Source organism: Ahaetulla prasina, chromosome 9, assembly GCF_028640845.1.
Source record: "Ahaetulla prasina isolate Xishuangbanna chromosome 9, ASM2864084v1, whole genome shotgun sequence".
Taxonomy (NCBI): domain Eukaryota; kingdom Metazoa; phylum Chordata; class Lepidosauria; order Squamata; family Colubridae; genus Ahaetulla; species Ahaetulla prasina.
In genome coordinates, this window is record NC_080547.1 from 22,468,725 (window position 1) to 22,485,305 (window position 16,581).

The window sequence follows — 16,581 nt, forward strand, 5'->3', positions numbered from 1 at the left end:
GCGTCTCAGAAACAGTTACTCCGGTTTTCCACCCAGTTAGCCATCTACTACTCCATTTTCACAGGATTTGCTAAAATCCAAATGCAGGTTTTTTGTCTGTGATATTCAAAGAATAGTCAAGAAAACAGAGCACATACATTTGTCCTAACAGTGGGGAAAATGGAAATAATTGTATGTCTCTTTTAGTCTATTTTCCACTGTGGTTCTCTTTGAGCGAGAAACATGCGGTAGCCAGATTTGTCTCAGGCACAGAAAAAAAGGCACATTAAGCTGAAACATTTTTAGGAAAACATCTCACAAGAATTCTGCCACAAAGTTTGAAGCCGTGAAAGCTAAACACCTTATGGGATCAGAATATTCCTTCTCTAGCAATGGATATAATGGTTCCATTACAGCTCATATATACAAAAAGTTCTATTTTGTGTTCTAGCCAGAGAAGTGAAAGAGCTAAACAGATCTTGGAGCATGACTGTCCAACCGTGTCAACTTTAAGCCCTATGGAGTTCAACTCTCAGAATTCCCCAGCCAGCCATGCTCCCAGAATTCCTCGAACAGAATGCTGGCTGGGGAATTCTGGGAGTTGAAGTCCACAGGGCTTAAAGTTGACACGGTTGAAAAACACTGCCTAGGGGTTTTCTCTTTTGTTGGCTGTGTAGTGGGTATACAGGCTCTATTGACCTGGTATACTAGCCCTAGATATCAACGACTCCAGCAAGAACCAAAATTACTCCACCACAAGGCCCTTGAGAAACAGCTGTTTTAAGCTTCTTCCCAAGACCTTTTAAAAATGCATTTTATGGTATTTATCCTTCAGTAGAAACCAGCAGTCTTTAATTAGGAGTGCAGGCTCATCACTAGCGGTTGTTTTTTTTTTTTTTAATGGTGAAGCAATATCATAAAAGTAATTAAAATAATCACCACCTCTGCTGAGTTTCAATTAAAAAAAAAACCCTATTTGGGGATTAATTGAACCACCCTCCATTTACAAGTAAAAGAACAAAAACGGAGAAAGGGGGAAAAGTCATGTTTTATAGCACCAAAAACCGCTTTAAAAAAGAGCACCAGTACCTTTGACTTAATCTCCAAGGCTCAGCTCCTGATATGCCATCAGCAATAATCACCTTCTCCTTCATCTGTTTTTTTCTGTGTGAGTTTAGACCAGTGGTGGGATTCAGCCAGTTCAGGCGAACCAGTAGTTAAATTTCTGGCTGGCCCTGCCCCTTCCTGCCCCGTCCCTTGAAGGAGTCCCCACACGCCCCATTTTAGCTTCCAGGTAAGTGCAGGGAGGCCACCTAGATCCAAAATGGGGTGTGGGGGGCGGGCGGCGCATCTCCCCTCCACCCGTGGCGGGGTGCAGGAGAGCCGAGTGGTGGGGGAGGTTGCAGGAGGCCAAGTGCTGCCTGTCACACCCTCTGGCCATGCCCACCAAGCCATGCCCACAGAACCATTTCTCAGCATTGGCATCTTTAAGATGGGTGGATTTCAAATCTTAGAATTGCCCCGCAACAAAGCTAGCTGGGGAATTCTGGGAGTTGAAGTCCACTTAGGCAGGGGTGAAATATAAAATTTGTTACTACCGGTTCTGTGCGCTTGGTTTGGTGGTGGTGGTGGTAATGTGACTGGGTGGGCGTGGCCGGAGGTCGTAAAAATGCTTTTAAAAGCCTGTGATGATCAGGCAACTCAGCTGGGATCGCCAGAGGAACTTTTTAAAAGCTTTTAAAGGCTTCTGACGATCCCAGATGAGCCGCGCGATCATCAGAGGCTTTTTTTTTTTAACTTTTAAAAGCATTTTTTCAGCCGAAGAAAAAATGCTTTTATAAGAAAAGAAAAAAAAACAGAAGGAAAATTTCATAGGGCAATAAATATCTTATTTTGCAGATATACGTCCATATATAAATAAATTGAGTTCTTGTCAGCCTTCAAGACCGACCAGGCTGGGAAACCACCTGCCAATACTACTTTTATTATAAGGTTATAGTAACAGAATCTTTCAAACCCAAATGTGTTTCTCCCCACTCCCTCCCCTTTATCTTTGTCAGATCTAGGGAGGGTCTTGTCTGAGGCTTTTTCAGGTTACATTCTGATTCAAATTCAGTTTATCTGATTATCGTCTTCCTCCTGTTCAACAGGTTATTCCTGTTGTCCATTACAACTGTATGCATGCTACCTTTTTCTCCTGAAGGAAAGGCACAATAACAGTATTAACAGAGTTGGAATGGACCTTGGAGGTCTTCTAGTCCAATCCCTGGCAGGAGACACTATACAATAGTGGCCAAAATTGTGGAAACCTTTTGGGGAAAGTGTATTTTTGAGGTTGGATGGCTAATAACACCACTTTTTGAGGGAGTTTCAAGAGAATCCTATTCCACTGCTGGAATGGCCTGGGAGTAGCCCAGACCTTAACCCAATTGAAAGTCTATGGAGCCGACTAAAGAAACTTGTTAGTCAGAAGAGACCCAGCAATAAAACCCAGTTAATAGAAGCAATCATTCAATCTTGGCTTCACATGATAACAGCTGCAGAACTAAAAGACTTGGTTCACTCCATGGGAAGGTGTTGTAAGGCTATAATTCATGCTAAAGGTTACCCAACTAAGTATTAACTGATGTGATAATTTTTGTATATCTCATTTTTTTCTACGTATTTCACTTTTCTTCCTTTATACTATAACTGCTATTCTAATAGTTACTGCATTACATTCTTGGTTAAATTATCTTTCTATTGATATATAATTTTATGATATTACTCCCTCCCACCAACCAAAAGTGGTGTTATTAGTTAGTTTTAGAAAATACACTTTTCCCAAAAGGTTTCTACAATTTTGGCCGCTACTGTACCATTCTGGGAAATAAAAATGTATGTCCAATCTCTTCTTTAAACCTTCCAATGAGGGAGCGCCCACAACTTCAGGAGGCAAGCCATTGTAATGATTGATGGTTCTCACTATCAGGAAATTTCTCCTGGAGAAATTTATCACTAGGTTGGATTTCTTTGATAAGCTTCCATCCATTACCTCTTGTCCGGTCTTCAGGTGCTTTAGAGCAGAGGTCTTCAACCTTGGTCCCTTTAAGACTTGTGGACTTCAACTCCCAGAGTTCCTCAGCCAGCTTTGCTGGCTGAGGGACTCTGGGAGTTGAAGTCCACAAGTCTTAAAGGGACCAAGGTTGGAGACCCCTGCTTTAGAGAATAGGTCTTCCCTATGGAAGCCCCTCAAATATTGGAAGACTGCTGTCATGTCACCCCCCCTAGTCCTATATAATATAAATGTAACAAATGAACACACTTCATAAAGGGCTGTTTTAAATTAAATTTATTAAATTACTTAACACTGCTGTATCACTTGGCCAGGAAAGACACTTCCAACACTCCTTTGTGGGATTCAACCCCTCCCCCTCCCCAGAATCGCCATTTAATAAGCAATCCCTCCTTCCTCCCGGATTTCCAAGGAAGAATCTGGAAATCTATCTCAGCTGTCAAGTCCACGGGCAGTCCTTCGGAGCAATCCATCTTCTTGGCAATGGATCCGATGGGCCTCAGCCGCTGGAGTTTGCATCGCCAGCGGGGCCCCCCTCAAAAAAAGCCGGGCACTTGCGAAGATGGCTAAGGCACGTTTGGCTGCACAAATACACGGAGGTGGTATAGGGCGAGTTGATCTCGTGGTCTTGCACCTTGACGTGGTCGGTTCCCTCTCGAGGGAGAAACAGAAGACTGCCAGGTTTCCAATGTTCAATCGGACAAGTGCACTTAATATATCAGCTTTAAATAATACACTTTGACCCCACCACGTTGGAGATTAAAGGGGAAGAAGAGAATACACCCAAATCCTAACCAGACTGGTACATCTGAAATGTCTGGACATCCCGCCCCGCCCCCCTTGTCCTCCCCTGCCTCTATGAAAAGGCAAACGTACTTCAAAACGACCCTTTTAGGCCCCTGAGATTCACCTTTGTCCTGTACGACAACTCCGTCCCCCTTCCTAACCATGGAACAGACAGGCAAAAAGTGCTGTGCAGCTTCGGATTTCTGCCCATTTCCGTTTCCGTACGGACATACGGATCTATTCTTCTTCTCTTACCTTTCTTGCCCTTCCTTTCCTGCTTAACTTTGGCCAGGATAGCTCTTGGGTTGTTGTTGTTTTTTGCATTGTCGGTCGATTCTGGTTGTCATCCCCCCCCACCCCACTTGATGGGAAGGAAAGAAATCTACTCCATACATTTAAGATCAGAAATGCGCTACTCGGGCATAAGGGTGTCCTTCACAGAAGGATTTCTTTTCCACCTCTTTTGCCCAGAAAAAAAAATTAAAAAATAAAAAATAAACATCCATTCAACTCTACTGTTTTAGGTATAAAAACTACCAGCAAATACTGTTGGGTATTCTCCTTTCCGTCGTAGTCTCTAAAACCAACCAATCAGATGGGAAAGGAATAAACTTCACTATCTCCTCTACCGTTCCTTAATCGTGTTTTCCTGGGCATCTTTAACAAATGAATTGACCAGGGACTTGAACCAACGTACTACGTCTCGTCTTCATCTAAACGGGGAAACAGGGTGGCAGACAGCTAACAATCCTTCATTCAGTTGCCTCTTGCCCATTGGGTAACATCCAATACGATAAATAAAATAACAAACAACCACCCATCTACCGGTTTGCAGAGGACGGGGAGAAATGATTAATGAAACCACTTTATGGGACGATTACTTTTATCACCGTGGGAAACCGTGTTGGTTATCTTCTTTGAGGCCCATCAACAGCAATCTAGCTTTGACCTTCCGAAGGTGCCTCTGGTGAACGCAGGAATCTCTCGGTTGGATGCCAAAGGAAATTCTGCAACCGCCCAAGCGGAGAAGATTCTGTAGAGGGCAGTGCCCCATAAGGAAGAAAGACACCTGCTTCCAATTGATGGTGTCACACCCAGGTTCTCTACAGGACTGCTTCTACCCCTAGCTGCCAACACGTTTAGAAGCCATACGCTTCCATCCAGCCTGATCCCCATTTGCAGGGAACTGCAAGGCCTCTGCACCAGTCAGCGTTGGAATGGAAGGGACGGCAATATGTTAGAAAGGGCCGGCCACAAAAGGGCTTTGTCCTGCTGGCACGAAGCCCAGCTCGAGGTGAACATAAAAGGCTGTCCCATCTTATATCAGAAGTAGGTGAGGTTCTTGACGAGTCCCAATTCAAGCATCTGTTTTATTGCTAATGCCTCGTGGGAGACATTGTGCCCTGAAGACTATGGAGCAAAATAAGAGAAAATCTATTAGTAAAAACAGCAGTCTGGAGTGTTCCCTCCCCTCCCCCCCATGTTTCATACTAACGTATACCGTATTTTTCAGAGTATAAGATGCACCTTTCCCCCCCCAAAAAAAAAGATAGTGAAAATCTGGGTGCATCTTATTCTCCAAATGTAGCCCCGCCCAGCTTCTCAAAGGGAGGTTTCAGAGGCTGGAAAAAAAAAAATCATCAGAAACGAAGCTTCAGAAAAGAAGCCCTCAAAGAAGAGTTTCAGAGGCTTTTTTTCTGAAGCTGTTTCGGAGGCTTTCAGAGGCAGAAAAAAAAAGTTTTTTCTGAAACAGAGTTTCAGAAGTTTCAGAGGCAGAAAAAAAAAAAGCAAGGCACAGAGCTCACAACCAAGGAACCTGTTGCTAAAATTCACCTCTGGGAACAGCTGATTGGGGGGTATTCCGGGAGGCCGATCCACCCGCCAATCAGCTTTTTTCTTATTTTCCTCCCCAAAAACTAAGGTGTGTCTTATATTCCAAAAAATACGGTAAACCAGAGCATCGTCAGTTAACTCTGGCATTCAGACTTACCCACTATGGAACCCTATGGTTAGCAAACTTCAAAAAAGGCAGCCCACTTTTGTTTTGTTTTTAAAAAAATGGATTTACATTATTGGCACATTCTAAAGCTGCTACATATAGTTTCTCTGTTCCGTTAAACTGGGATTGACACTACGTTGGTCATCTCACGCAAAGGAACTATGTATGTGGACAAAGAGCTAATTGTTCCCTTGATCTATTAAACGGAGATATGAGACCTGAACTGTTTCGGTATGAATAGTTCCCCTATCTTCATTAGAAGAGAAGAGGTGAGGTTACTCACAGCCATAGATTTCACCGTAATATGCTCGTAGTAGTGAATACTCTGCTTCTTGTCGTCTGAGCTGGGGTATCCAAAGCCAGCGATATCCACCACATCGCAAAAGTGCAAGGCAAGAGTGATAGCCACTAACCCTGTCGTTGGTTTCTAGAGTAAAAGACATGTGAGAATTGAGACTTCCATACATGGCAGTCTGGCTTCGCTTAAGACTTTAGAACAAATGATCCATGGGTAGTCCTCGACTTACAGCAGTTCACTTAGTGACCGTTCAAAGTTACAACAGCACTGAAAAAAAGTGTTTTTCACACTTATGGCCGACTTGTTGCAGCATTCCCATGGGCAAACGATCCAAATTCAGATGCTTGGCAACTGACTCATATTTATGACAATTTGCAGTGTCCTGGGGTCACATGATCCCCTTTTGCGACCTTCTGAATAAGCAAAGCCCAATTCACTTAATGACCATGTTACTAACTTAACAACTGCAGTGATTCATTTAACCGTTGAACAACAAGAAAGGTGGTAAAATGGGCCAAAGCTCATTTAACAAATGTCTCACTCAGTGTCATGCCCCCGTCGAAGTCTGAATCTGAGACGGAAGACGAACAGCTGACAGAGAGCGAGAGAGTAGCTCCGTTGGCTGTGGAGGAAACTGGGGAAGGGCAAAGTCAGGCTGGGCAGAGCAGGGGAAAGGCAGAACAAGGGAGAGGGGATTCAGACGAAGACCAAGGCCCACCCCAAGACCCACCAAGAGAGCAACATAGGTTGCGTGCAGTGGTGGGATTCAGCCAGTTCGTACCACTTTGGGAGAACCGGTCGTTAAACCTTCTGAGCAGTTTGGCAAACTGGTTGTTGGAATAAATCATTAGGGCAGAGAAGCAGTTCTTAAATTATTTGAATCCCACCACTGGTTGCGTGGCTTACGAGGAAGGAAAGGGCCCCAATTCCGTTCAAAGGCACACCTGGGGATGGAGTTTAAAGGAGAGTCAGTTGCGAGGGGCATTTGTCGGGAACAAACGCTAAATTAATTTGGTGTTGAGAGTTGTGGCCTGCACTCCTGGTATTCCCTCCTGACTGTTTGAATTACTGCCGTGCTACTGTGTGCCTATCTTGTCTTGCTGGGATTATTCTTCCTGTTTGGGACTCATTATCTTGCCCCGCTGGAGTGATTGATTGCAGTCATTCTGTTTACAGCATTGGGACTGGAGTATCTGCAGGTTTGCAGGCCATAAAAAGGACGTTGGGGGCAGAGTTGGTGCCAATAAAAGGACTCATACTGGTTCTCTGGCTGTGTTGCCTTCGTGCCACGCCCTGGGTCATCACAACAGAAATTTTAGACTCAATTATGGCTGTAAGCTGAAGAGCACCTGCATTAGCTCCACATGGTTCTATCAACAGATAGCAATAGCATTTAGACCTATATACCTCTTCACAGTGCTTTACAGCCCTCTCTAAGCAGTTTACAAAGTCAGCCTCTTGCCCCCAAAAAATCTGGGTCCTCATTTTACCCACCTCAGAAGGAGGGAAGGGTGAGTCAACCTTGAGCCTGGTGAGAATTGAAATTGCAGGCAGCCAGCAGGCAGCAGAAGTAGCCTGCAGTACTGCACTCTAACCACTGTGCCACTGCAGCTCATATAAGGTAGAGCCTTAGGTCAATCAGATTCATAAAAGAAAAATGTCATCTTGATCAAAACTTTACATTTTGTCAACAAATATATGAATAAGGCTTCTGGAATGGAGTAGTTGTGGTAGTAACCCCAGTTAAATTGTCCAGTGAATGACAAAATTGTTTAATTAGAAACATGCATAAAGAAGCCTTCAATTCATTACCTGTCCTTTTTTATTTATTTATAATTTTAAATAAATTTTAAAGGGCAATGGTCAATATTTATCACAATATCCGGCTTTTTATTTTCAGATCAATCTTGGGAGGTAGCGTGAGAGAGGGTGACTAATACAAGACTGTCCAGTAAATCTTGCAGCTAAACAGAGATGTTAATCTCCCTGAATCTCTTTGGATAAAGAAAAGCTGATCATTGTAACCTAACCCAAATTAGTTATTTGCTTAGCTTAATATCATCTTGTTTCTGTTATTTATAGGAGAAATGACTAGGCATGGCATGAAAAGTCTACAGCTTGGCCTTGAAATGTTTTACTTAAGGCTTACTTTATTCTCAAAAAGATATTTCTCGTTTTTTTAATCAGGAAGTAACTTCTATAAAAACATTACAGGTTACTCATTTGTTTTTGTTTTTAAAAATGAAATGAATAGATGGATTATCAACATCTCTTTTCACAGTGCAGTTACAGAATCTTGAAGACAATGTACAGTTGTTATGTAACGTTCCTCGTAAACGTTTAAGCTTCAATCATGGACATTTTCTTTTTTTTTCTTTTTTTTAAAATAATTTTTATTTCCATTTTCTAACATCATATTTATGTACAAACTATTATCCATCATTAATCATTAATTTTTATTTATTACTAATTCAGGCCTGCCCGATTGCCACTTCCTTTCTTCACAACCTCCCTCTCTACCCTCTACTACTTTCCCATCCTTCATCTCCTTCACTTTATTACTTCCTCTCCTCCTTCTCCACTCCTCCCTTCTAATCATGGACATTTTCTGACAGAGAGTCACATTCATGAAAAAATAACAAAATGACGAATTGGGAGGAGGAAGTAATCCCAATATTTTCAAGCAGGTGATAAAGGGGAATAACCACAGCTTGGCAAACCTATCCGGAATAAAAGCCTTTGCGATCTAGAAACTGCCAGCCTGAGGGGAAAACAAAAAAACAAAAAAGATTGCGCCCAAAAGCAATGGGCCGGGATAGCTCAGGCCATTAAGAAGCCTGTTATTAGAACACAGAGCCTGCAATTATTGCAGGTTCAAGCCCGGCCCAAGGTTGACTCAGCCTTCCATCCTTTATAAGGTAGGTAAAATGAGGACCCAGATTGTTGGGGGGGCAATAAGTTGACTTTGTAAAATATATATATATATATATATATATATATATATATATATATATATATATATATATATATATATATATATATATATATATATATATATATATATATATATATATATATACAAATAGGATGAGACTATTGCCTTATATACTGTAAGCCGCCCTGAGTCTTCGGAGAAGGGCGGGATATAAATGTAAACCAAAAAAAAAAAAAAAAAAAAGACCAAGGTTTTCTTGTCAAATAAGGATGAACCAAATCGGAAATTCTTTTTTAAGGAATATGTGATGGTTCAAACATATCGAAGTACCAGCTTTGGAAGACTTGTCCCAAAGGATGCTTTTTCAAAGGGTGATGGGTAGTGGACTTTTCCTCCTTCTCAAAGCCTAGACCTTCCTGTGGAGATGTAAAGTCTAGAAGGGTCTGAGCTGGTTCCTTGAGGGACCCTGCAATTCCGTTAAAAGCGGAAGGCGTGAGCCTTTCACGCTGGAACAGAGGCTCAACCGATGACAGGGAGCCCTTTGCGCTAAATGCCCATTAAGGGCCCTCAGCGAGGTTGGGCAGAAATGCCCCTCACACTGGAAGCTCAACCAAGCTGAAATGGGAGCAATAAAGTACGAAATCCTAAATTTTGCCAGCAGCTCAGCAAAGGATGTCTTGTCCAAATCAGACTAGAGTCTGAAAGCTGGGAAGCAAGAGGAAGAGGGGGAGCTTAACAGCTTGCAGACTCAGTCCTCAGACATCAGAAAGCGTTAACCCTTTCCTGACTGCTGGACCTACAATCAAAGAGAATGAGCACTTTATGGAAGAGAGCTTAATCCAAGCTAGCCACATGCATGCGGAAGGATTGCACATATACAGGGTACTATTGCTATCTTTGTATCAATATCAGGGTGATATTGTTATCTTGGGCTCCAAGATCACCGCAGATGGGGACTGCAGCCAAGAAATTAAAAGACGCTTGCTCCTGGGGAGGAAAGCTATGGCAAATCTAGACAGCGTACTAAAAAGCAGAGACATCACCCTGCCAACAAAAGTTCGTATAGTCAAGGCTCTGGTTTTCCCAGTTGCAATGTATGGCTATGAAAGTTGGTCCATAAGGAAGGCCAAGTGCCAAAGAATCGAGGCCTTTGAACTCTGGTGCTGGAGAAGATTCCTGCGAGTCCCTTGGACTGCAAGGTGAACAAACAAGTCAGTTCTAGAGGAGATCAACCCTGACTGCTCTTAAGAAGGCCAGATCCTGAAGAGGAAACTCAAATACTTTGGCCACCTAATGAGAAGGAAGGATTCACTGGAGAAGAGCCTAATGCTGGGAAAGATGGAGGGCAAGAAAAGAACGGGGCGACAAAGAATGAGGTGGCTGGATGGAGTCACTGAAGCAGTCAGCATGAGCTTAAATGAACTCCGGGGGATGGCAGAGGACAGGAAGACCTGGAGGAACATTGTCCATGGGGTTGCAATGGGTCGGACATGACTTCGCAACTAACAACAACAAATTGCTATCCTGAACTAATCTGCTACTCCTTTCTACTGCTAGTGTGAAGTTGTGAAGACCCTTGAAATTCAATCAAAAGTCATCTATGTCAGGAAGATATGTGAACCCAAACTATCCAGATGATTTAAAAAATGCAACACAGGTAGTCCTTGACTTACGACTGGCTTCTTAATTATTGTTCAAAGTTACAACAGCCCACCCCAGAGCTACTTACGAGCTATTTTTAAAGTTATGTCAGCTGCACACACCCACACGGCGGTCATGTGATTGGCAACTGGCTCATCTTTACAGCCATTTACAGTTTGCTACTATCAGATGATCACAATTTGCAATTAGTTCTTTTTACGATTACGGTGTTTACTTCTGGTTTCGGGCAAAACAAACCAAAAAACACCACCACCAGGGAAAATGGATTCACTTAACCATCAAACTTGCTTTATGACGGCCACATTTCCTTTAGCAACAACAACAAAAATCCTTCGCTTCAACAAGCCCTCCAAAGAGAGATCAAAAAAATCTGGTCCAGTTACATGATAACTCAATTTAGAACTGCCATGACTTATGATTATAAATCAGGGCTCAATTATGGTCATAAGTCAAGGATTATCTGTAGTTTCACAACTTTGAGATATTCCCAGTTTTAAGTGTCTATGGGGGGGAAAAAAACAAAGTCTAGTTGCCCTTTGGGGAAAAAAAACACTTTTGGGATCTCAATTTTAAGAATATCCAAAAGTGAGAAAAAGACTGTTGGCTTCAAATCACGTATTCAAATAATTCATCCCTTCGTTGCATACTCATACCTCTAATTCTCTCTCTCTCTCTCTTCTCTCTCTTTCCTACCCACACACATACATGTGCTTATCTCTCTTACCTCTTTAAGCTTCCACAAGTGTTTCATTGGAAGCTTAAGCACTTTAGCAGCTGCAACCTCCATGAAATATGGGTTCAGAATTCGTACTTGCTTAGGATTTGCATTCCAAATTATGGGAGGCTGTTTCCAGAAACCCTTCCGAATCTGGAGACAAAGCAGACACAGGGAAATTAGTCACACATGCTTTATTTTCAGATGCAACATCAAAGCATAAAAAGTCTAACCTGGTTAAATAGAGAGGAAAAAAGAAAAGTAATGCCGAAAAGTCGGTAGGCAGTCCTCAATTTATGACCACAATTGAGCCCAACATTTATGCTGCTAAAGTGAAACTTATTTGTTAAGCGTGTTTTGTCCTGTTTTATGACTTTTCTTGCCACGTTTGTTCAGTGAATCACTGCAGCTCTTAAATTAGTAACACGGTTGTTCAGCGAATCTGGCTTCCCCATACCCCAGGGCACTGCAACCGTCATTAAACGTGAGTCAGTTGTTAAGCATCCAAATGTAGATCACGTGACCATGGGGATGATGCAGCGGTCATATGTGTGAAAAATGGTCATAAGTCACTTTTTTCAGTGCTGTTATAACTTCGTATGGTCACTAAGCGAACTCCTGTAAGTTGAAGACTACCTGTGCTTCTCCAATTTTAGGAGAAGCGTTTTGGTGTTTCATTTGGACATTTGATCTCCCCTGTTTGGTTTCTGATATTCTGTGCAGTTTCTTACTGTTCGGCATTAAAATTGCTCAAAACACCACCGAGTGAACATTCTACTGACTGGTGTTGTGACGTTGTGTTAACCCTCCAAGGTTGTTGTGGTCCGTCAGCAGCCTACGGAGCTGGCAACGGAATCGGATAGCGATGAGGCTGAGGTGAGGCCAGGGCCATTGGGAAGTGAGGTGCGGACTCCAGAGCCTCCAGAGACTGATAGTAGTGAGGCAGAGGAACAGGAGGAGCCTGTTCCTAATGCACACATGAGAAGAGCTGCCAGAAGGCAAGAGCAGCTCAAGCAGAAAGGACAACTCAGGAGTAGGGCCAAGAGATGATTGGCCCCTCCCATAAGGCTTAAAGCAGACCACCTTTGCCGGAAAACAATGTTGTAGCTGCCTCTTCTGCTTCGTCCTCTGCTTTGTGTACATTTTTGTTTTTGTGGCTTCTGGACGTTTGCCAGGAAGGGTCTTTGGCAGTTTGCCTAATTGGACTGAGGTTTGTGAGATAACTGAAGAATTTGTGTTTTACTTTGAGTTGAACAACGCTGGGAATGAAGTAATTCTCAGCTGTTCGAATAAAGTTTATTTTTCCACAGACTAAGTTTATTACTACCTACTTGGGCCTGGGTCACAACAAAGGTGGACCAAACAAGAAACCAAAAACACACAAGCTAAAATTACTTTTATTATATAGAAATAGGATTTGCAACTTAGCATATACCTCTCCCTTACTTCTCTTTACCGGTAGTTCTCGATGAAGTCTGTCCATCACGGTCATAAGTTGTGACAGTTATAAAACAGGTCACCCCATGGCCGACCTGGTTTTACCTACCTTTCTTACAGCCAGAGATTTAAGGGAACGCCAAAGTCATTAAGTGAGCTATGGGCAGAGGAGGATTTCACATAATTTTAAAAACGGTTCGCCGCGCACTGAAAATGTGAGTGCGCGCAAACCAGTCCAAACCAGCTGAATTCCATCTCTGGCTGTGAGCCGGTTTTGCTGAAAATTGGAAGAAAATGCAAGGGTTTGTTTGTTTTTTTGGGACAAAAACTTCATAAAATGCAGTCATGTGACCAGAGGATTCTGCAAGATGTAGTAAATATGGACCAGCCTACAAGTGTTTGACATTCAATCATGTAACCGTGGGGGGAGAGGCAGCTGCCGGAACTTCAGAACCAGGTTGTAAGGAGCTCCAGGGAGGCCTCTTGTAACTTCAAATCAGGGGTGAAATGTAAAATTTGTTACTAGCGGTTCTGTGGGCATGGCTTGGTGGGGGGAGGTTAATGTGACTGGGTGGGTGTGGCCAACTTTTTTTTTTTACTTTTAAAAGCATTTTTTCTACAACCTCTTCGGCCAAGGAGGTTGTAAAAAAATGCTTTTGAAAGCCCGTGATGATCAAGCAACTCAGATGGGATCACCAGAGGAAAAAAAGCTTTTAAAGGGTTCTGACGATCCCAGCTGAGTTGCCTGATCACCAGAACCTCTTAAAAGCATTTCTTTTACAACCTTGTTGGCCGCAGAGGTTGTAAAAAAATGCTTTTAAAGAGTTCTGACGATCCCAGCTGAGCCGTGCGATCATCAGAGGCTTTTTTTTAACTTTTAAAAGCATTTTTTCGGGTGAATAAAAAATGCTTTTAAAAGTAAAAAAAAAACGCTGATGATCGCGCGGCTCAGCTGGGCATGGAGGGGGCAGGGATTCTCCGAACCACCTGCCACTATCACTACCAGATCAGGCGATCCCATCTGAACCGGGAGCATTTCACCGCTGCTTCAAATGGTCACTAAGCAACCAGTCGTAAATTGAGGACAACCTCTATCTTGATGAAAAGCAGGGTAGGTCTTATCTGAAAGCATTCTCTAATTTCCTTTCTGTCTTGGATTCAAGATTTTTTTTTATTTGACAATTATCTTTATTTGGCAGCTCTTCTTCCTGTTCCTCAGGGTTATTCCTTCTGCCTTCTCCAGTCTTTATAAGGTAGGTAAAATGAGGACCCAGATTGTTGGGGGCAATAAGTTGACTTTGTATATAAATATACAAATAGAAGACTATTGCTAACATAGTGTAAGCCGCCCTGAGTCTTCGGAGAAGGGCGGGATATAAATGCAAATTAAAAAAAAATCCCACAAGGGGTTAGTGAAGCAATGTTGTTTCTACCATTCTAACCATGGATGGAAACTAATCAAGGCAAGAAGCAACCTGGAATTGAGGAGACACTTCCTAACAGTGAGGAAAATTAACCAGTGGAACAGCTTGCCACCAGAAGTTGCGGGTGCTCCATCACTGGAGGTTTTGAAGAAGAGACTGGATAGTCACTTGTCGAAAATGATATAGGGTCTCCAACTTGAGTAGGGAGCTGGACCCTACTCCAAGGTCCCTTCCAGCTCTATTCTGATTCTGATCGATGAGCAAAGAAATTAGATAAAGAAAATAGATCTCGTCCAAATCTAGCGAATGAGCTTGGTTACGCGAGACCAAAATCGGGGGTCCCACGTTCAACCCCACAAACAAATCAGTATTTATAGCACACCACTCTGCTTTGGAGGTTGGAAGAAAAGAGCTTCCGGATCAGTGTATTTGTGTTTTCCTGGGCAAGTGGATCCTTTCCCACAATTAAACACAACCAAGAAAGGCTAACCGCTTACTCTCTTCTTGTCATGGAGAATTGTCTCCATCCACATAAAATCCATGGGTTTGAATGCCACTAACACCAGCAACGTGTTCGGGTTGTTGTCCGTCTGAGGATTGAAGTGTGCTGACTCGGGGTAGAAAAGACGCATGGTGGTTTTGGTGCCCACATCACGCTCGTAACCATGGACTGGCGCATTGTTCAGCCTGGAGATAGGAAGAGGAAACGAGATGCACAATGACAGGGAAGTCATCGTATGGGCATGGATTCATGTATGAGGACCCAGATTGTTGGGGGCAATATCCTGACTCTGTAAACCCCTTAGAGAATGCTATAAAGCACTGTGAAGAGGTATATAAGTCTAAGTGCTATTGCTATTCCTTCCTTCCTTCCTTCCTTCCTTCCTTCCTTCCTTCCTTCCTTCCTTCCTTCCTTCCTTCCTTCCTCCCTCCCTTTCCTTCCCTTCCTTTCCTTTCCCTTCCTTCCTTTTCCTTCCTTCCTTTCATCCATCCATTCATGGTGCACAGTGGTTAGAATGCAGTATTGCAGGCTAACTCTGCTGACTGCCAGGAGTTTGATCCTGACTGGCTCAAGATTATTCAGCCTTCCATCCATCAATAAAATGAGGAGCCAGATTTTTGAGGGCAAGAGGCTGACTCTGTAAACCTCTTAGAAAATGCTGTAAAGCACTGGGAAGTGGTATATAAGTCTAAGTGCTATTGCTATTCCTTCCTTCCTTCCTTCCTTCCTTCCTTCCTTCCTCCCTCCCTCCCTCCCTCCCTTCCCTTCCCTTCCTTTCCCTTTCCTTCCTTTTCTTTCCTTCCTTCCTTTCATCCATCCATTCATGGTGCACAGTGGTTAGAATGCAGTATTGCAGGCTAACTCTGCTGACTGCCAGGAGTTTGATCCTGACTGGCTCAAGATTATTCAGCCTTCCATCCTTCCGCGGTCAATAAAATGAGGAGCCAGATTTTGTGGGGCAAGAGGCTGACTCTGTAAACCCCTTAGAGAATGCTGTAAAGCACTGGGAAGTAATATATAAGTCTAAGTGCTATTGCTATTCCTTCCTTCCTTCCTTCCTTCCTCCCTCCCTCCCTCCCCTTCCCTTCCTTTCCCTTTCCTTCCTTTTCTTTCCTTCCTTCCTTTCATCCATCCATTCATGGTGCACAGTGGTTAGAATGCAGTATTGCAGGCTAACTCTGCTGACTGCCAGGAGTTTGATCCTGACTGGCTCAAGATTATTCAGCCTTCCATCCATCAATAAAATGAGGAGCCAGATTTTTGAGGGCAAGAGGCTGACTCTGTAAACCTCTTAGAAAATGCTGTAAAGCACTGGGAAGTGGTATATAAGTCTAAGTGCTATTGCTATTCCTTCCTTCCTTCTTTCCTTCCTTCCTTCCTTCCTTCCTTCCTTCCTTCCTTCCTTCCTTCCTTCCTTCCTTCCTCCCTCCCTCCCTCCCTCCCTCCCTCCCCTTCCCTTCCTTTCCCTTTCCTTCCTTTTCTTTCCTTCCTTCCTTTCATCCATCCATTCATGGTGCACAGTGGTTAGAATGCAGTATTGCAGGCTAACTCTGCTGATTATCAGGAGTTTGATCATGACTGGCTCAAGATTATTCAGCCTTCCATCCTTCCGAGGTCAATAAAATGAGAACCCAGATTGTTGGGGGCAATAGGATGACTCTGAAAACTGCTTAGAGAGGGCCGTAAAGCACTGTAAAGCGGTATATAAGTCTAACTGCTATTGCTACTAGGAAATATTCTAGGAAACTGATGGAAGAGCAGTGGCCACTGGTCAGCTGGGCAGGGCACA

At 43.2% G+C, this 16,581-nt stretch overlaps 1 protein-coding gene across 1 annotated transcript in view; it reads right to left on the minus strand.

Annotated features, from left to right (window-relative positions):
* Positions 1-3,293: 3,293 nt before the first annotated feature.
* ST3GAL4 (ST3 beta-galactoside alpha-2,3-sialyltransferase 4) overlaps positions 3,294-16,581 on the minus strand; it is a 190,521-nt gene continuing 177,233 nt past the window's right edge. The window contains exons 11-14 of the mRNA XM_058194865.1: positions 14,788-14,977; positions 11,439-11,582; positions 6,103-6,246; positions 3,294-5,230 (exon numbers count right to left, since the gene is read on the minus strand). Of these exons, the coding sequence (XP_058050848.1) occupies positions 5,144-5,230; positions 6,103-6,246; positions 11,439-11,582; positions 14,788-14,977 (565 nt within the window). The 3' untranslated portion in view covers positions 3,294-5,143. The remainder of the gene's footprint in view (positions 5,231-6,102; positions 6,247-11,438; positions 11,583-14,787; positions 14,978-16,581) is intronic.